The 21,016-nt window shown below is 41.6% G+C and overlaps 1 protein-coding gene across 1 annotated transcript; it reads left to right on the forward strand.

Moving 5' to 3' along the window:
* Positions 1-9,415: 9,415 nt before the first annotated feature.
* tbxta (T-box transcription factor Ta) lies at positions 9,416-15,152 on the forward strand. The gene is made up of 8 exons (XM_034160983.1): positions 9,416-9,600; positions 9,794-10,058; positions 10,473-10,607; positions 10,698-10,759; positions 10,849-10,910; positions 11,003-11,176; positions 11,251-11,374; positions 14,894-15,152. The coding sequence occupies exons 1-8, from the start codon at positions 9,416-9,418 to the stop codon at positions 15,150-15,152; spliced, it is 1,266 nt and encodes a 421-aa protein (XP_034016874.1).
* The last annotated feature ends 5,864 nt before the right edge of the window (positions 15,153-21,016 follow it).

Consider the following 21,016-nt stretch of genomic DNA (forward strand, 5'->3'; position numbering starts at 1 on the left):
AACCTCTTCATCGTATTCATCCCTTCTGTCAACATGGAAACACAACTTTCCCTGTACAACTTTTTTTTTTTTTTTTTGTCATTTTCAAAAAGTGTTCCATAAACATGGCAGCATTTCAACAAATACCTGTGTCCGCACGAATCCACTAAAACGGCCTGAAAATGATGTAGTACATATGCCAGGCCTGTATGTGGTGCTGTAACACTTCCACAAAAAACAGAGAAGAAGTTGTGGAGCATGCCAGCAGGACTTCACCAAGGAAAGGGTTCAACATACACCTGTGATTAATATTAAACACCAACATCGATTCACAAATCACCCTCCTGTTGGTCACATGGCATCTGATGACCTTGAAAGGTCAAACACAAGGTCATAACCGACTAATGTAAACATTTTGGGGCCAAAATGGATTAAACGTGGTTGAAGGTTTGTGCGTTAATCAAATATGAAGTGGTTCAATTTTGGACACATATTGAGGTCACAGAAAACCAAATATTATATTATGATATCAATGAATCACAGGGAATTAATTTGCATGAATCTGTGTGCAAACGTGAGTGATTTCACCCTCCTGAGCACTGCTGTAGTTTTGTTTTTTATTTCTGCATAAATCCAGATCATTTCCATATTTCCCATCAGTCTGGGATCTAATTAGTTGTTATAAAGGAAAGTTTTGTGCAGAAATGTTCTTCTGACGAGGTGCTGTTCTTCTCCAACACCATCTACAGTCACATCGTATCTTTGAGATGCCTTTGGCTCATGTTGACAAATTAAAGTTGTTTTTCACATCTTCTGTCGTAATTCATGAACTAATCATTCATCAGTCTTCACTCGAGCTCATCTTCTTCCCACCTCACTTTGTGTTTACTGATTTCGGTCGACCAGGTCCTGTGGAAAATATGCGTGGTTATGACTGTGGCTTTGTCAAGCACCAGGCCTCTGTAATATTTCTCACCTAGGTGTGCCGGTGCCGGATCCAGAGCGAGGACCCGGCGGGTTAACCCTCGTCTCGCCGGGCGGTACTGAGGCTTCATATTCACAAGCTTGGTATCAGCGGGCAGACGTTTCCAAGCGCTGCAGGAGACGCTGCACAGAATGAAATGTGGATTTAGTATTAGTGTGGGTTGGTAAGGTTGGACCTTACTTGTGTGAAGCACCTTGAGGCAACTTTAAATAAATTAAATTGAAGTAAAGAAGCAGCTTGTGTGTGGTTGGTTTAACAGACTGGTTAGTGAGGACGCGTCCTGTCTGCAGCCACTTTAACGCTCTCCTTCTCTCAGCGTCCAAAATCATTTAAAAACAAGGGCAGCAGGGAGAAGGAAGAGGCAGCTGAAAGGTGTGAGAGGACCCCTCCACATTTATGGCCTCTGTAGGAACGGAGGAAGTGGTGCAGTAAAGCCGAGTCGCACTCCAAAGCCTTCACTCAATTCCAAGTACATGAGAGACAGAATCACAGGCTTCAGATCTCAGACACAACAACTCAGGATCATGGGGCCAATCGGGACTGGAAGGTCAGGATGGGGGGCAATAAAATGTCATCATCAATGTCAGAGGGTTAACAGAGCAACATATTAAATCACAGAAACACCAAAACAACATGAATGAAGAGACACTTTTCACAGCATCAAAGACTCAGTCCAGTTGTATTTTTTCTTTTTTTTCTGATTGAACGCAGTCGTCCAGATGTGTTTGTCACCTTTTTACCATTCTGCATCAAAGAGCCAGAATTGTCCTCGGGTTTTGTTCTCACTGAGAAACAGAAACAGAAATAGCAACTTTACAGGTCCAACAGTCTGAACCCGTGAAGAAGGACGGGTCCACTTTTTTAAAGATTCCCTGTATTTTTATTATTTTATGGGGTTTATTTGTGTTTGTTTTAAAATTACAGAAAGTAAGTAAGTAAAGTTTATTTATGTAGCACCTTTCAAGAAACAATCACAAAGTGCTTCCGGTGTGCTCCCAGTGTGTAGTGAGCGCCTTGTATGGCAGCACCCTGACATCAGGGTGAATGTGAGGCATAATTGTAAAGCGCTTTGAGCGTCTGATGCAGATGGAAAAGTGCTATATAAATGCAGTCCATTTACCTTTTTTTTTTTTGCTTCACAGTAAGATTAAAATAAAGACAAAAAAAAAAAGCAACAACATAACACCAAGTAAAAGTCATCCTGAGCAGGTGGGTCTTGAGCTTCTCCTTTAAAGTTCCAACAGAGTCCACAGAGTCCAGAGTCCTCAGACAGAAAGGCCATGCATTCCATAGGGTTGGAGCTACCATCTCACTTGGTTTTCAGTCTTGACCTCAGCACAACCAGCAGGTTCTGCTCTGTGGACTTCGGGGTGGCATCTGACCGTGCAGAGCTCAGAAGTCATCACCAATACCTTAAACTGCAGCCTGAACTGAATGGGGATCCAATGCAAGGAGGACAAAATTGGTGTTATGTGGGACGTCTGGAAGACCTAGTAAAGCAGCCTTGCAGCCACATTCTGGACCATTTGCAAGTGGTCCAGATAATAACTTAAAACAAAGCCACTCCTTTGATATCTTGGCTGTGTGTTTAGGGTCATTGTCCTGCTGAAACATGAACCGTCGCCCCAGTCTGAGGTCAAGAGCGCTCTGGAGCAGGTTTTCATCCAGGATGTCTCTGTACATTGCTGCATTCATCTTTCCCTCAATCCTGACTAGTCTCCCAGTTCCTGCTGCTGAAAAACATTCCCACAGCATGATGCTGCCACCACCATGCTTCACTGTAGGGATGGTGCCTGGTTTCCTCCAAATGTGACACCATAGAGTTCAATCTTTGTCTCATCAGACCAGAGAATTTTGTTTCTCCTGGTCTGAGAGTCCTTCAGGTGCCTTTTACTAAGGAGTGGCTTCCGTCTGGACACTCTACCATACAGGCCTGATTGGTGGATTGCTGCAGAGATGGTTGTCCTTCTGGAAGGTTCTCCTCTCTCCACAGAGGAATGCTGGAGCTCTGACAGAGTGACCATCGGGTTCTTGGTCACCTCCCTGACTAAGGTCCTTCTCTCAATTTCAATTTCAATTTCAATTTTAATTTATTAATTTATATAGCGCCAAATCACGACAAGGCGCTTCACATAATTCACAACACAAATTAATGTAAAATCAAAATTAAAAGCAAGAAAAGCACAGTTAAAAGATAAAACACAGTAGAATAAAAAGAAATTACAAAGCAAACACAAACAAATTAAAAAATTAATGATAAGACAGTCTAAAAAAGTGGGTCTTCAGTCTTGATTTAAAAATCTCCACCGTGTCAGACTGCCAAATAACAGCAGGTAGATCATTCCAAAGAGCCGGACCACGGTAGGAGAAGGCTCTATACCCCACAGACTTTTTGTTCATCCTCGGAACACACAGAAGCCCTGCGCCCTGCGAACACAAAGGCCTCGCAGGTACGTAGGGCTTAACCAAGTCCGCCAAGTACGAAGGCGCCAGTCCATGAACAATTTTATAAACCAACAATAAAACTTTAAAATCCAATCTGGCAGAAACCGGTAGCCAATGAAGGGATGCCAGAATGGGAGTAATGTGGTCAAACCTTCTACTTTGTGTCAAAATTCTGGCAGCAGCATTCTGCACCAACTGAAGTCCTCGAATGCTAGACTGCGGCAGACCAGAAAATAAAGCATTACAATAATCCAATCTAGAAGAGACAAATTCATGAATCAGAGTCTCAGCATCAGCCATAGACAGGATGGGGCGAATCTTTGCTATATTTCTCAGATGAAAGAAAGCAGTCCTCGTAATGTCCCTAATGTGGAGGTCAAAGGACAACGTAGGATCAAAGATTACCCCAAGGTTCCTCACTTTGTCAGTATGATGTATAACACATGAACCTAGGTTAAGCGCCAGCTGATCAAATTGGTGCCGATGTCTTGCTGGACCAAGAACCATCATTTCAGTCTTATCAGAGTTCAAAAGTGGAAAATTGCTAGACATCCAACTTCTCACTGCTGCAAGACAGTCCTGTAAAGATTTTATGTGGACAGGATTTCCAGCAGCTATCGACATATACAACTGAGTATCATCAGCATAACAATGAACAGCAACCCCGAAACGCCGCAAAATGTTCCCAAGGGGTGCCATATACAGGGAAAAAAGCAGGGGACCCAGAACGGATCCCTGCGGAACCCCGAACTTCATGCCCTTAAAGTCAGAGGTAGTGTCATTGCACAAAACACAGTGGGAACGGCCAGACAGATAAGATGTCAGCCACACAAGAGCAGTTCCAGTAATCCCGAAACAGTTTTCTAGCCTATCAAGTAGAATATGATGATCAACTGTGTCAAACGCAGCACTGAGATCCAACAACACCAATGCTGTAGTAGTATCTGAGTCCACTGCTCGCAGAAGATCGTTAACTACTTTAATAAGTGCTGTTTCTGTGGAGTGATGTCTTCTAAAAGCAGACTGCAGTGGCTCAAAAAGGTCATTCTCAGTAAGATAGTCCACAAGCTGCCGTGAAACCACCTTTTCCAGAATTTTAGAGCAGAATGATAGATTTGATATCGCCCTAGAATTTTTCAATTCACCACGATCAAGATTAGATTTCTTGAGTAGTGGTTTAACCACGGCAGTTTTAAAACAATTTGGAACAGATCCAGAGTTTAGTGAAAGGTTAACAATTTCCAGCACAGTCGGCCCAAGAATGGGCCAAAGATCCTTAAACAATTTTGTTGGTATAGGATCAAATAAACAAGTTGTGTTTCTAGTAGACATCACGAGTTTCGTCAGCACACCTTGTGAGATACTGTTAAATTCTGTGAATCTAGGTAGCACCTCAGTAGTAGTCCCCAGCTCAGTAGCTGGATACAATGATTGGGGCAAAGTATGCTGAGATGTGCTCAACCTAATATGTTCTATTTTCTTTTCGAAATAGTCCAGAAAGTCCTGTGCTGAAAAAGGAGAACAGCCAACAGGTGGCTGTCCATGAATAAGAAATGCCACCGTATCAAACAAGAACTTTGAGTTATGCTTGTTTTTGTTGATCAATTCAGAATAATACGCCTGCTTCGTAGCCAATAAAGCATGCTTATAATCTAAAATAGCTTCACGCCACGCAAGGTGAAACACCTCTAGTTTGGAACTACGCCATTTCCGTTCCAACCCTCTAGCCTTCTGCCTAAGGTCACGCAAATAACTGTTGAACCAAGGTGTCTGTGCTTTGGGAAGGCGTGGCTTTAATAGAGGAGGCGCAATCTTATCAAGTGTGGTTTTTAGCACTAAATTCAGGCTATCTGTAAGACTGTCTACTGACTGAAATTTCATCAAGCTTGATGTTAGGATTTCTGGTAGTCTTGCTTCGAGTTCAGTCAAAGTTGAAGGTTTAATTTGTCACCGCAATGATAGGCAAGGTTGTTGCTCCACTAAACGCGGCAGCGTAATTGTAAACCTAACAAGCGAGTGGTCAGAGACCGCTGATGCAAGAGGCAGGATGTCGATATTTGTGACAGCAAGGCCACGTGCAAGAACCAAATCCAGAGTATTACCACTGATATGCGTTGAACCATGAATGAACTGCCGAAATGCTAGTGCAGCCATGATTTCCATAAATGATTTACCGAGGGGATCAGAGAGCTTATTTATATGAATGTTAAAGTCACCAATAATCAAAATGTTGTCTACACTAGTTGAAAGACTAGAAATGAACGCGCCAAATTCATCTAAAAAAATCAGAATATGGGCCAGGGGGCCTATAGACAGTGACAATATAACATAGCTGATTTCCAGTTTTATGACCCTGACAGTACTTAGCATCATGGGCATAATGGAGAATCAGATGCTCAAATGAATTATATTTATGACCCCCAACAATCACTAAAGTAAACCTGGATTTATAAATAAAAAACACCCCCGCCTTTCTTCACATCACGTGAAACTAAAGTGTATTCACAGTCTTTGCCATGAAGCTCAAAATTGAGCTCAGGGGCCTCCTGTTTCCACTGATCATCCTTGAGATGTTTCTACAGCTTAATTGGAGTCCACCTGGGGTAAATTCAGTTGATTGGACATGATTTGGAAAGACACACACCTGTCTACATATAAGGTCCCACAGTTGACAGTCAGAGCACAAACCAAGCATGAAGTCAAGGGAATTGTCTGTAGACCTCTGAGACAGGATTGTCTGGAGACACAAATCTGGGGAAGGGGACAGAAATATTTCTGCTGCTTTGAAGGTCCCAATGAGCACAGTGACCTCCATCATCTGTAAATGGAAGAATTTCAGATCCACCAGGACTCTTCCTAGAGCTGGACGCCCATCTCAACTGAGCAATCGGGAGAGTCCGATTGTCCCGCTGCTGCCTCTCGCCGGGCTGCGGAGTTTTTACGCCGGTGCTGTCGTCTGCAGGCTCTCAGACGCGGCGTTTCACCTGAGCTCCTCCAGCTGCTGAAACATGCTGCGTCACTGGCTGCTGAGGAGCAGAACTTCCGCATGACCTCATTAAAACCTGCTGATCCCACCGAGATCCTTAGTTTGGGTCTCATTAACATCAGAGCATTATCTCTGAAGTCATTGCTGGTGAATGACTTAATTGTGGATCATCGTCTGGATATGCTTGGATTATGTGAAACCTGGATTAAATCCACAGCTGTCCTTCCTCTGAATGAGGCCTGCCCACACGTGATTTCTTTTTTTTTTTTCAATAAATTTGCAAAACATTTTTTTCACATTATCATTATGGGGTATTGTGTGTAGAATTTTGAGGAAAAAAAAAAAAGAATTTTATCCATTTTGGAATAAGGCTGGAACATAACAAAATGTGGAAAAAGTGAAGCTTTGTGAAAACTTTCTGGATGCTCTGTAATGCTGGGAAGAAAATACACTGAGAATGTGAGTTTTCTTTGTTGATTTGACATGAAATGAAAAAAAAAATCTGTTCAGAATCAGTTTTATTGGCAAGTAAGTTCTCACATACAAGGGATTTGATCTGGTGTCGCTGGTGCATAAACAACAAGAAAAAGGAAAAGGGGAAAAAACACTTCTATAAGAAGTAAAAGAGTCAAATATTCAAATAGTAGATAATGTATTTCTACACAATACCAGTTTCACCAAACGTATCCTGAAAAATTTATACACTTGATATGCAGTAATATGTACAGTTTAATCCAGTTTAGTGCCAATTCAGCTTTCAGAATCACTGCTGCGTAGTCGATTTACACATTTATAAACTTAACACGGGCTTCTGCTACAGTAACAGGACAGGAAGTGATGTCATTAGTGTCGGTGGTGGATATGGTCTTGTTGTTGAGCTGTAGTTACATGTTTGTGCTGCTCGTGTCATTGTGTCGACGCCACGATCTCTGAATAGTGTCATGTTGATACGATGTGCACGGGCAACCTGACACCGCGACACCAAACCAACGGGCATGGGATCTGAACTTTTGTCCTTTATGTGGACATAAGTAAATGTTGTTAGATTTTGTGTCAAAATTCTGTAAGGTTGAATTAGTGAGCAAGACACAAAGACAACTGGACCAGTAAATTGTATCTACTGGGTACAGCGTTCTTACTTATTTTGCAGAAAGACTCTTAATTTCTCAAACATAACTGAAGGATCAGTTTCCAAAATCAATGTGTTGTACTCCTTATTTCATATAGGTATGTTTTTACTGTTGTGTTGGAAGTTTTTTTTTCAGTACTGTATGTGGTGTCCTTGTATGAATAAACACAGTAACAATAAATTATAATATGCAAAAGTAGCATTTAAATAGACACAAAAAGCAACAAATAAAAAATAACAAAGACCATAACTATATCTGACATCAGATTATATAGAATATCTACAAATCAAGTTCTTCTTCTTCCAAATTATTATTATTATTATTATTATTATTATTATTATTATTACTACTACTAAGGAGAAGAAGAACAGAAGATTGGTGAATCCAGTTCCTTCAAAACAAACAAACTCAAATGTGAACACAAAGAGATCATCTTTTTTTAGTGGACAAAATAGTCAAACAAATCACAAAATAACCAACATATCACAGCAATAAACACATTTAAGGCTATTGTAGTAAAAATTTATGAATGCAACATTTTCAGCTTGTTCATTTTAAACGGTGACATCTTAAGATAAAGTGTTTAATTTTTAAACTCATAATAAATACTGAAGCAGTTTATGATGCTCGAGAGTTTTGAAGAAATGAGTCTAAAGTAAAATGTTAAAATGCTCATATTTAATGTAACTTTGCTGTGGAGAGTAAATAGAAAGTAAAAAATAAAGAGGAAACTGGAACTTTGTACATTTGTATATTTTACCTTTTCTGAAATATTCCAAACATATTAAATATCCCCTAAAATAACTAATAAAAATTTAATAACAGGTCTTTTTATTCCTTCATCTCTGGGCCAATACAAAATTTAATATTGAAATTCCAGTACTTACAGAAATAAATATGAAACTCTGTTTTCAGTTAATAATAATAATAATAATAATTCGTATCACACTTTCCAAACAATTACTACAAAGTGCTTTACAACATCACGTGCAACAAAAGACAAAACACCCACAAAAAAGAAAAAGCACATTCCTCAAACATGACAATAAAATGAAACATAACCATTCATAAATAGGTTATGAACACATCAATGATCAAGTTATCTGTAAAAGCAAAAAGTGGTCACAAGTTTTACGTCTTTGTATTTATTTATTAATATTTGCTATTTACCTTTGTCCAGGTGTGTCTCTTTATGTCTTTGGAGCTAGTTTCTTTAGGTTTTTTAACCAGATTTTTGCTACTGCTGTGACACTGAAATCCAGTTTTAGGATCAAAGGTCAACAGTGTGTCACATTTTTGTATCCTGAATTTTGAACATTTAATTTTGAATCAACATTTATGTTGTATTTAAATGGATGCAGATCAATGAAGTATTTGCCTGCAACGCAAACTGTGGAGTGGCTTCTGGCTGAGCCACACTTTGGCTCAACAGGCCCCCGGAGCGAGCCCTGAGTCCACACAGGCCTTCTTCTCCCGCGTGGGTCTGAGACAACAAAAGATTCCACTTTTTTCAAATACACAGCTGAGTTCAAAGGCGCGGCTCTGCGTCCTCACTTCCCTTCTTTTGTTCGTCTGCTCAAAAGTGGAAAAACCTCAAAGGCAAAGTTTCAGGTGCCTCAAATATGACTTTTTCCCCAAAAGAAACCAAAAGCCGAGGATGCTAAAGGCAAACTTTCTCGTTATAGATAAGATTGTTAAATTTTTGTCCCCTAATACAGAATCGTCCCGGTCCGGGGCGGAGTTTAGAGAAGTTGAACCCGTGAAAAACCACGCCTCTTATCCCCATGTGGTCCCTGAGGGCCTTAAAGGATGAGGCCTGAGGGATTTGAGGCCGGTGTTCTTTGGACCTTATCTCAGAACGGAATCCGGTTCTCTGAGCGTGGTGGGAATATGGCTAGTTCCGATCCGGATCAGCGCCTGGAGCATCTCCTCAGCGCCGTGGAGATCGAGTTCCAGAAGGGCAGCGAGAAAGGAGACGCGTCTGAGAGGGACATCAAACTGACTCTGGAGGACGCAGATTTATGGAACAAGTTCAAAGAGTTAACCAACGAGATGATCGTCACCAAAACCGGGAGGTAGGTGCAGAGCGGGAGGCTGAGCGGAGGCCGCGGAGTGGCCTTTACGCACAGGCCTGCCGGGGATTTTACGCACGACATTTGTAGATTGTTAAAAAAAAAGTTTCCTGGAACAGGTGCTAAGCCAGAAATGATGCGCTTGGGGCGTTTTAAACCGTCCGGCCCTCATTAATCCAGTGTTGCTTCTTTCCAGGAGGATGTTTCCGGTGCTCAGGGCAAGCGTCACCGGGCTGGACCCGAACGCTATGTACTCGGTGCTGCTGGATTTCGTGGCCGCAGACAACAACCGGTGGAAATACGTCAACGGGGAGTGGGTCCCCGGTGGGAAACCGGAGCCGCAGAGCCCAAGCTGCGTCTACATCCATCCGGACTCCCCAAACTTCGGAGCGCACTGGATGAAAGCGCCGGTTTCCTTCAGTAAAGTCAAACTCTCCAATAAACTCAACGGTGGCGGACAGGTGAGATAATAAAAATAAAATAGAATAAAACAAATAAAGGCGCTATTTATCTGCAAAGAATTTAATTTTAAAATGCAAACGCGACCAGTTTTTTTGCGCTTTTACGCAGCGGGTCATTGGACCTCATGAAATCGCCTTAAATATATAAACATTTTGATTTTTTTAATGTAAAAAGATTATTTTTAACTTTAAAAATTAACTTGTACAATATGAAATCTGCAAGTGTTACAACACCATAAAATGAATAAAATGACGCCATAAATCACTTCATTTTCTCTAAAAACAAGTGGATCCACCTTCTCTGTTCTGATCATTTAATTTCAGATTAAAAGGCGAATAATCCTTAAAATGCTCCTCACCTGCTTCTTACAGAACACAGTGATAAAAAGTAATAATAGCTGATTTTTTTTACAGATCATGTTGAATTCTTTGCACAAATATGAGCCGAGGATCCACATAGTGAAGGTGGGAGGGATCCAGAAGATGATCAGCAGCCAGTCTTTTCCTGAAACACAGTTCATTGCTGTCACAGCTTACCAGAACGAAGAGGTGACCCAAACATTTTAATGTTTGACTTCAGTAAAGCCTGAGTTGGATGTTAAGTGTAAAAGTTAACAGCTGTTCCTGTGCTCCTCACAGATTACTGCTCTGAAGATAAAGCACAATCCCTTTGCTAAAGCCTTTCTCGATGCCAAGGAAAGGTGTGGAATCAAACCCTCAGCTCGACCATATTGGCGTGTTCCATGTGTTAGACCTGTGATGTGTCACTGTTTTTGGGTGTTTGTTGCAGGAGTGACCACAAAGACGTCCCCGATCACAGCGCAGACAGTCAGCAGTCTGGATACTCTCAGCGTGAGTCTCGTTTATTGTGGAAGAACCTTCCTGACATTTTCTTTCTTGTCACGCTTTATGACGTGTTGAAGAACTTGTGTTTGAATCGGCAGTAGGAGGTTGGTTCCTGCCAGGTCAGAGTCCCATCTGTCCCAGCAGCAGTCCTCCTCAGTTCAGCGGGACAGCGGGACACTCCTCGGGCTCCTACTGTGAGCGCTACTCCAGTCTGAGGAGCCACAGGGCCGCCCCGTACCCCGGACACTACCATCACCGATCCTCCAGCACAAGTAAGACCACAACTTTCATAACCCCCATCAAAGGAAGAAGTGTCATTTCTGATGAATCTCTGCTTTGTTTACAGACAATTACATGGACAACACATCGGGGGCGTTGCCGGCCCACGACAGCTGGTCCGCTCTCCAGATCCCTAACTCAACTGGGATGGGAACACTGTCCCACAGCACCAACTCCTCCTCTAACTCCAGGTGAGTGCCTTCTTAAATGAGCCACGGTGTAACTCCTTTTTACAGCAACTGGTCTGGGTTGCTTGACGCGGAGACGTTTCGCTTCAAATCGCAGAAGCTTCCTCAGCTAAAATTCTTGCTCTGGTAGTCTGACTTCTGTCTTGACCCTTGAAGAGAAGAACCAAGCTAAACCGTTAGCACATATATTTAGTAAACAACAAGTCAACTCATGGCTTAGAACCCCCCATCCCCCCAGAAGGTTCAACGGCACCACAATTTGTGTGTGTCCTCAGTGGGGTCCTGAAGCTTTGTAGCAAATTTGGCTTTGATACATCAAAGCATTGCTGAGATATGACCTCATTTCCTGTTTGGCTGTTCCAGTTAATTGTGCTAGTTCAGCAACCTGAAGAAAACAAACAAATGAAAAACAACAGCCCTGTAGGTACAGTGATCCTCAAACGTTTGTGAGCTTTTGAGCTGTTACACATCTGACTTTTTGAATGACATAAATTTGCCAAATAACAATAACAACAATAATACTAATAATAGTAATAATAATAATAATAATAATTCAGGCTGCAGCATGACATTAATTAAATAAAAATATAAAGGTCAAAACAAAGGCCCACATAAGTACACACAACCACGTCATCACTTTTACAAAGAGACTTGACACTTTTTTCCCATTTCATCATTAGCATTTTATACAATTGTGTGTCTTCTTTTATTCCTTTTACTTATTTATGTTTTAATTTTTTATTGTGTTTTTAATCCTTATTTCATTTTATTCTACCTTTTAAATGATGTTTGTGAAGCGCCTTGAGGCAACTTGTCATGATTTGGTGCTATATAAATGAATAAATTTGAATTTTACAGCAAGCTTTCTTCAGACAAGTTAGGGCATGAACACATGAACAGTCATGTGTTCAGTCCAAGTCACTAAATACATCTTCAGCTTCATTTACAGCCGTCTTTAATAAATATAGAGTAAAGTACTGACAGGTAAATCTGTCTGGAGGGGCAGTGACCCTGCAAGAAGCAGCCTAGTGAGTGAGTGAGTGAGTGAGTGAGTGAGTGAATGAGGACACAGAGAGACACTCAGACAGCTCCAAAGGAGCTACAGGCTTCTGTGGCTCTGATTGAAGACATTGTGCAACTTTTACTTTTCACTTCATTTTATTTGCACAGCGTCAAATCGCAACAATTCCACCTCAAGGTGCTTCACACGAGAAAAGCGTGTGCCTACCCTTCGCAGAGAGGCGTAGGTAACCCGATGAACCCCACTTGTGATGGGGATTGGGGTGCAGCCACACGAGATTGAGCACAAGATTGAGCAAAAGTCGAACATCACCAACTGTTGCAGCTTTTGTCTGTTGTCTCTCCGCTCACACCTTCATAGTGAAGTGGTGCAGAGAAGAACATCATCCAACAAAACAGATCAAATCTCAGGTTTCATCTCCCATGTGCCTTCTGGCAAACTGTAGCTGAAATTTCACATCTTGTTTATAAGAAAATGCTCCTCTGTGTCAGTCCACCATGAAGCTGTGAGACAACGGTTCAAAGGTGAACTCCAATAAGAACCACAGATGCCCAGAACGTCTTTTGGGTTGTCTTGGTGGCTTCCCTCACTCTTCTCCTGTGTCTCTCAGTTTTTGGGATGTGTCTCCTACAGACAGAGTTATTGTTTGTATTAAGATGGATTTAAATAGTCACTGACTAGAAAATGTTCATGTATCCATCATGTGTTCATCAGGGATGTGTTCTGGTTCCTGCACTGCTCAGTGCCTGCATGGACTGGATGTTGGGTTGTTGTTGTTTTTTTTTTTTTTTGCGAGGACAGGTTTACTGACCTTGACTTCGTGGACGATGCTCTGATCTTTGTGGACATTCTGACTGCAGCCTTGAGAAGCTGAATGAGGAATAAGAGTGTCTGGGTTTGCCGTTGTCCTTGATCAGGACCAAGTCAAGTTAAGTCAAGTACTGGAGCGTTTACTGTATCACAGCACCACAAAACTGCCTTGGTTTTGGAGGGCAACCACCCAGGCTGACATCTGGTCCATCTCCACATCTCTAAAGTAACCATCTATCTGCCAGACAGGTGAAATGTGGGCGTGTCCTTGGCCTTCTCCAGCTACTGTGGTCCTCAACACTCAGGCACGTGTGCTGGATTGTACAAAGAAAACCGGCCATGTGGCCAAAATGTCGAAGACTAAGATCTAGGCTTTGACTTCCTGGATTCAGCCATCAGACGTGTACCTGTATGTGTTGAACTTGTAGAGACATTCACTGATCTCGGCAGTGACAGACACGTCTCAGGGTCCTCGGCCTTTGAGATCAAGAGATGCCTTGTTTATGGAGTGATGAGGTGCCTGGATCGAGGCGTTTGGTGATGCTGACACCTCTGCAGGTGAACGAAGGTCCAAGTCTTTAGCGTACTGGTGCATCCTGTCTTACTGTGTGGTTGTGAGATGATACTACAGGTCTCTCAGAGGATCCTCGAGTACCACTGGAATGACTTTGTGTCACACAGACAGTTACTTGGGGAGACTCAGGTGAGGAGGATCACTTATACTATGAGGGAGCATCAACTAACACATTTTTACATGTATGATCCAGCACAGTAAGGCCGTGCCTTAGTGATGGGGACCCCAGTGGTTGGAGAAGTCCAAGAGGACGGTCATGTTTCACCTGACTGCGGCAGATAGACGGCTATGTTCGAGAGGTGGGGATGGAGCAGTTGTCTGTCTGGGTGGTTCTGGATGGCTTTGCTGCAAGTGTAACACTGGTGGTGCTCCCAGACTTGACCTGACCTTCTCAGACCTTGATCGTTGACGGATCCTAGGCAAAAATCCAAACACACTGTTCCATCCATAGAGCCAGCAGAGTCTGATCACAGTTAGACCAATCAGAAGAGCCCACGCTCACAAACATGATCCGTAAGAGACATTAGGATGAGGCAGAGGGACTCTTCACTGTCTTCTGTGGACCAGGACATGGACAGCAGCATCAGAGGGACCTCTGTGTGTTCAGGGACAACACTGGACAAATTAGAGATCCATAATGTCTCAGTAAAGTTTAATCTAATCTAATCTAATAAGGGATCAGAAGAGATGGAGACAGATGATCCACTCTGGTTCTTCCAAACAAACAGGAGTAGCTGGAGAAACAAACAAACAAACAAACAAACAAATTAATAAATATAAACAAACAAACAAAAGTATTCATAGTTTTAACGTCTGTAAAGGAATCAGGTCTTCATGGTTTAGGATTGAGTCCAGTGTCTCAGTCCTTTCCTCAGCTGCAGTTTGACCTTTACATCACAAGGTGTCGTTCCCTGAAAAAAGGAAGGGCATCCGGTGTTAAACATGTGCCAAAATAGTCCACAGCTCCAATACTGAATCCACAGTGGTGACCCCAACCATCAACAAGTCAGTCATGTGATTACCCATAATTCCCTTCTCTCTGCACAGGTAGGAAGCAGCTTTAAGTGTCACAGGAGGTGCTGAACACTGAGAAAACGTTTGTCCTTCTTGTCCACAGTCAGTACCCCAGCCTGTGGTCTGTGGCCGGGACCACCCTTGCCCCTTCAGGCTCCGCCTCCAGCTCCATCCCCGGCGGTTTGACCTCCCAGTTCCTGAGGGGCTCTTCCTTCACGGGCCTGACCTCCTCGCTGCCCGTCTCCTCGCCTTCGCCCATGTACGACCCCAATGTGAGTGAGGTCACGGTGGGGGATGCCCAGTTTGAGAACTCCATCGCTCGGCTGACCGCGTCCTGGACGCCTGTAGCTCAGAGCTACTGAGGCCCCACATCCGTGTCCTGGGGCTGATCTGACATGTCACATGACTTCTAAGGACCTGTAAGGACCTGAACATCACCAAGCTTCAAATTTTCCAGTTCAGTCCCTCCTTAAATTAAACATATTTCACCTGTAAAGTTAATTAAATCTCCGATATCTAAAACTTCACACGTCTCACTTTGGACCAAAAAACCTTACGTTAGCTGTATCGTCTCTCTGCTCTTAGTCACACGTGTACTTGCTTATTACACATGTACAACATGTCCATTACACCTTTACCACGCTGAACTCATCTGAACCATCATTGATGATTTTGTTGTTATGCTGAAATGTATCAGGATGAAACTTTGTGTTTTCTGACATCAACGTGTATATGTGTGTATATAGAATAAATTAACGCTGCAGTTCAGCGGTTTCATCTTTTACGAGTTGCAGTTCAAACATTTAGCTTCCAGTGAACGACATAAGTGCCTTTTTGCATTCTGCCACACGTGTACATAAACTATTTGTACTTGAACTTGCTGTGAGTTTTATTTATGCCATTTAATAATAAATTAAAAATGTTTTTGTATGTGTGTCACGAGGTGTCTCAGGTGAAAAGGCCAAATGTCAGCTACGAGATAAACGTCATCCATCGCAACATTTCTTATCATCTTGTTGTGAAAACACAAATTTAGCCTCTCGCACACACCAGAGTCCTCAAACACTCGTCCACACAGGACAAACCATCTGAAAATACTCAGCGTCCGTTCGCACACCGACGCTAAGTGATTACGCTTGGTTGACATGAGGCGACGTGGCGACGGAGAAGAAATCCATCGTCACGTTTTCCATCAGTGACACCGATTTGTTACAATCTGCATGACAGTGCAACATACAGCCAATGTTCATAAACGTACACGGAAACACAATCTAACACACAGGCTTGAATTAAAAGACTAGAAGGAGAAGTTCGAAGGATTTGAACCCAGAAGTGACCGACTTGGACTTAGACTCGTTTTTATTGTCATTCAGTAAAAAACATAGCAGATGCTGTCACAGAATAAAATACAGATGCTCTGCACGAATAGATAAAAACACAGAATAAAGCAAAGAATACCCGTCCAAGGTGTGTGATAGTGATAAACAGGAGGAAAAAAAAAAAAAAAAAACTATTGATAACTGTGTATCTGTGTATTATACACAACATACATTCATTCAGTGATTCATCTTCTACTGCTTAGTCCAGTTATGGGTTGCGGGGACTGGAGCCTATCCCAGCAGTCATAGAGCACAAGGCGGGGTACACCCAGGACAGGACGCCAGTCTGTCGCAGGGCCACAAACAGACACAGACACACCCACTCGCATACCTACGGACAATTTAAAGATTCCAGCCCACCTAACCCGCATGTCTTTGGATGTGGAAGGAAACCGGAGCACCTGGAGGAAACCCACGCAAACACGGGGAGAACATGCAAACTCCACACAGAAATGCCATGGGAATTGAACCCATGACCTCCTCGCTGTGAGGCAACAGTGCTAACCACTAAGCCACCGTGCTGCCCTACACAACATACAATAGACAGATAAATGACATGGAATATTGAAGATGCTACGAGGATAAAGATGCTACCAGATGCTACAGTGTACTCTACAGCCTACATTCTATATTGGATACTGAATAAATAAATGCGTAGGCACTGTTCGGAAATGTTATGGCTTTGGTCCAAACTCAGAGATCATTAATCTGTCGGTCTCCAAAAAACAAAACACTTCACACAAACGAGTTACAGCTCTCAAATTTTATTCACAAGTTTATTATTAACAGTCAAATTGGATTTAGGAGATTTATTAGGGGAGGTGATGATCTAGTGGTTAAGTGTTGGGCTTCAGACCAGAGGATCCTCAGTTCAAAACCCCGCAGACCAGAAAATCACTAAGGGCCCTTGGGCAAGGTCCTCAATCACCAAGTTGCTCCCGGCGCCTTGTATGGCAGCACCCTGACATTTGTGTGAATGGGTGAATGTGAGGTATAATTGTAAAGTGCTTTGAGCTTCTGATGCAGCCCATTTACCATCATTACACTCTTAAAAAAAAAAAAAAATGGTGCACTGCTCAGCTTTTACCTCCATTCAACTCACAAATGTGGTTAGTGTGCTTGGTTTTAGTGAGGAAGGTTCCCAGTTCAAATCCCACCCCTGCCACATTTCTCCATGTCATGTGGAGTTGCGTCACGAAGGGCATCCGGTGTAAAACTTGTGCCAAGTCAACGTGCAGACCCACCTTGGATCTGCTGTGGCGACCCCGAGTGAAAACAAGGGAGCAGCTGAAGAGTTTTACTTTACTACTCAGAAATGTCCACACAAACTGTTACCTTTTTCATTTTTATTTTTGAAACTACAAACTTTTTTCACTTAAATGAGATTAAATGACTTGTTGGATTTCCACTTAGACAATCAAACTGTTTATTTTAAAGCCGTAATCAACCTGCAGTTTCTCCAACTGCTTTTTTAAACTGAACAATTCTCTTCCAACATTTTGTCAGTTATCAACTTAATAAAAATGTGAACGTACATAAAAACCTTTAAAAATACTTTTCAATTTGTTATCTTAACTAACCCCATGAAGCATTTTTAGAGTATAAAGTCAGCAAATGTGAAAAATGATTAACCCATTAATGGTGTTTGATCCTAACGAAGGTCAGATTTCATTGCAAAAATGAGGACGTAACAATTCAACATGAAAACTGATTTTAGAAACATCTCACCACATCAAGGGTATTGATGTTTGCTACACTGAAGGTGGGCTTTATCAATCAATCAATCAAGCTATATTCATATAAAGCCTTTTGTGCCACATAACAATAAAAGGTGCTTTAAAAAAGAAAAGGAAAATGACCAAATACAAGACCACACAAAAAACAAACAACTAAAAATAAGAATAAATAGGTTTAAAATGTATGTGTCCAGATTTCTCTGTGTGATCAAAGGTGAGGGGCAAAGTCACTAGAAGCTGCCTGCCCGTGTCTCTTTGTCCTCACCTTTGGAACAACGATGAGACCAGAGTCTGTGGATCAGAAGGATCTTACAGGAATAATCATACCTAAAAGGTATTAATGCGCTGAGCCACTGAGAGCTCAGAAAAACCAACAAAAGGATTTTAAAATCCATTCTGAAGTTAACAGGCAGCTAATGATGAGACCTGAGAACTGATGTTCTTCTCTGTGTGACTGTGGATTCTCCTTCTGGACTTGGTAAATCACATTCTGCTGCATTCTAAATGTTCTGCAACTTGTTTAGTGCACATGGGAGGACAGCATTATGTTTATGGGCCAAGCAGCTTTTAGGTACCACTAAAGGGGACTAAACCACACTAAGAATCCAGCCTCTGTAGACCATGACCTACAGAAAAATGTATGATAACTAGGATGGTAGCTGTAGCCAGGTAAAGGTCACTGAAGAGTTACACAGGGGTCAACATTTAAAATGCTCCAGTCTTATTGACAAGTAAACCATATTATTACTCTGGTCATAAAGATTCCAAAAAGGTATTGTTTGGACTATCTATGACTGAATGTTCTGGAGTTATAAACAGCAAAAATGGTAACAAAGGTCAGTCTCAGTTTGTACAGGGGTCAAAGGTTAAAGTTGCTCCAATTTTGGAAAAAAAAAGTTTTTATGAAAATTATTGGTTGAGCTAATAAGATTAATAAATGGAATAATTTTAACTATGTTGACTGTTTGCTCTCCAAAGTAAAGGTCAAACAAGGTCGATGTCAATTGGATTCTAGGACATATATGTTAACCCGTAATGTCATAATTAGGCACAACAGATGGTGCAAACTATTACTTTTTAAAACCTTATTATGCCAAAATTACAAAAATTATGGTCCTGAGTGACATTCAAATAGTTTAGTGATTGACAATAAAGAGAAGGAAGCTTTTGTAGTTTACATTTTTGTAATGATTTGTGGGGAGTGCTTGTGTTTGTTCATTTTTAAATTATGGTATTTGATTTACTGAGGAAAATAATGTATTTGACAGAACTGCACAGTGAACATTTTGAGGGCTGATTAAATATTTTGAAAGGAAACTGATGTCACAGTCAATCACAGCATTCAGAAACCACAAACAAAACAACACCATCTGTCCTGTGCCTGAATTCAGATTTTCTAAATGTGGTAAAAAAAAAAAAAGGACAAAATGATGAATCTGGATGTAACGTATGTTTGAAAACCTAAAATTTAAGGAACCCATATTTTTTTTGCTGCCCCATCGGCTGAGACCCTCGATGAGTGAACCACCGTGTTTGTTCTCTGAAGATGTGACTGCGCCTTGTCATGTGACACGTCTGCGTGTTGACCTCAGAAGCAGTGATGGACGATCCTCACCAAGGTGTAAATGAAGGCTGCAGGGCCACGGGATCACATGCAAACACACCTCAAACTGAAACCTGCAGCTGGAAACAAACAAACAAAAAGCTCCTCAAGAAGAACAAGATCTTCCAAAACCTGCAGCCAACAGTTTACCTCTCATGGGGTCAAACACAGAGAAGATAAAAAGTGAGTTCAGGAGCGTTCGCACCACCAGTCCTCATCCCCATGTGGTTTCAAACTGAAGGTTTGTTGACCCACAGAACAGAGTGTTCTTGATCTGGCCAGCTGTTGCGAATGGTTCTTCTTCACTGGCTGTGAGGGCTTGTTGGACCTCATATTGACAGTTAACAGCAACAAGCTTGAAACACATGAACTCTGAAGTCTCATCTGCTCACATGCAACAACAACAGAACAATCATCTAATTACGTTTGGACCTTAAAAAGAAAACAGCAGAGAAAACATGTTGCAATTCCTCCCATGTTTACCTGATTTGGAAGTCATCCGAAAGTTGACATTCATGGACCAGCTCATAATTATTGGATGTACCAGTTTATGGATCCATTGACGGCTCTAAAAATTGCACATTCAATGAAAAACATTTCCCCGGGGCAAATTTTATTATTTTTTTTTCCCGCTGAATGCTTACTGTACCGCCCCAAAATTTCAAGACTCAAGAGTGACTTCAAGATTTTCATTATGTCCTGTATTAAACTGAATTTTTATCGGAGCGCTTCCAAAGGAGTTTTCCACAGAAATGCAGATTTCCGCTTTTGTGAAAACAAAATGCAAAATGCCAAAAAAAAAAAAAAAAAAAAAAAAGCAAAGGATTGTGGACTGCTCCTTGGTTCCACATGAATGACTGCCATCTCGTTCTTCATCAGCCAGCACGGCCCGCATCAATAATGCATTGTTCTGACCGCTTGTGTGTGCAAAAGCTGCATCGACACGTTAACGTTTAAACCAGGCCTGGACATTTTTCCACAGTGTGAACTGTGAATTAATTGCAAATATTAGATAAGTGTGATTTTGTGTCACGGTGACTTGATGTTAAAATCAAAAAAAAAAAAAAAAAAAAAAAATCAATAAAGCAGCAGTTAGTAAGCTAGGCTATACTGGGCACACTGTTAGCCTAACTGGAGCTAGCTAACTATTTCCAATGTTATTTCTCTTTATATGTTAGCTTGTCCTTCAGACACTGATGAAGTTGATGTAAAGAACACAGTACATTATTTACGTCTTCTGGTCAGAAACAGGAAGACTGCAACATTTTACTTTAATAGACTGCCGCTGCTAAGTGTCTGTCCGCCGTGACGTTCAAAGACAGGAAGTGAAGTAGAAAATATTCTTAATTTGAAATATTAAAAACCCCCAAAAATAACATTTTTAACCAGTTACTGTGATTTCAAGTAAAGGTTTCTGTTCTGAAACATTATAAAATGTGAAGTTTTTTGTTTCTGTTCTCAAAGTCTTTAACACTTGATTAGTCCATAAAAACCTTTGGTTTTTTTTT

The sequence above is a fragment of the Thalassophryne amazonica genome, chromosome 20 (assembly GCF_902500255.1).
Source record: "Thalassophryne amazonica chromosome 20, fThaAma1.1, whole genome shotgun sequence".
Classification (NCBI taxonomy): domain Eukaryota; kingdom Metazoa; phylum Chordata; class Actinopteri; order Batrachoidiformes; family Batrachoididae; genus Thalassophryne; species Thalassophryne amazonica.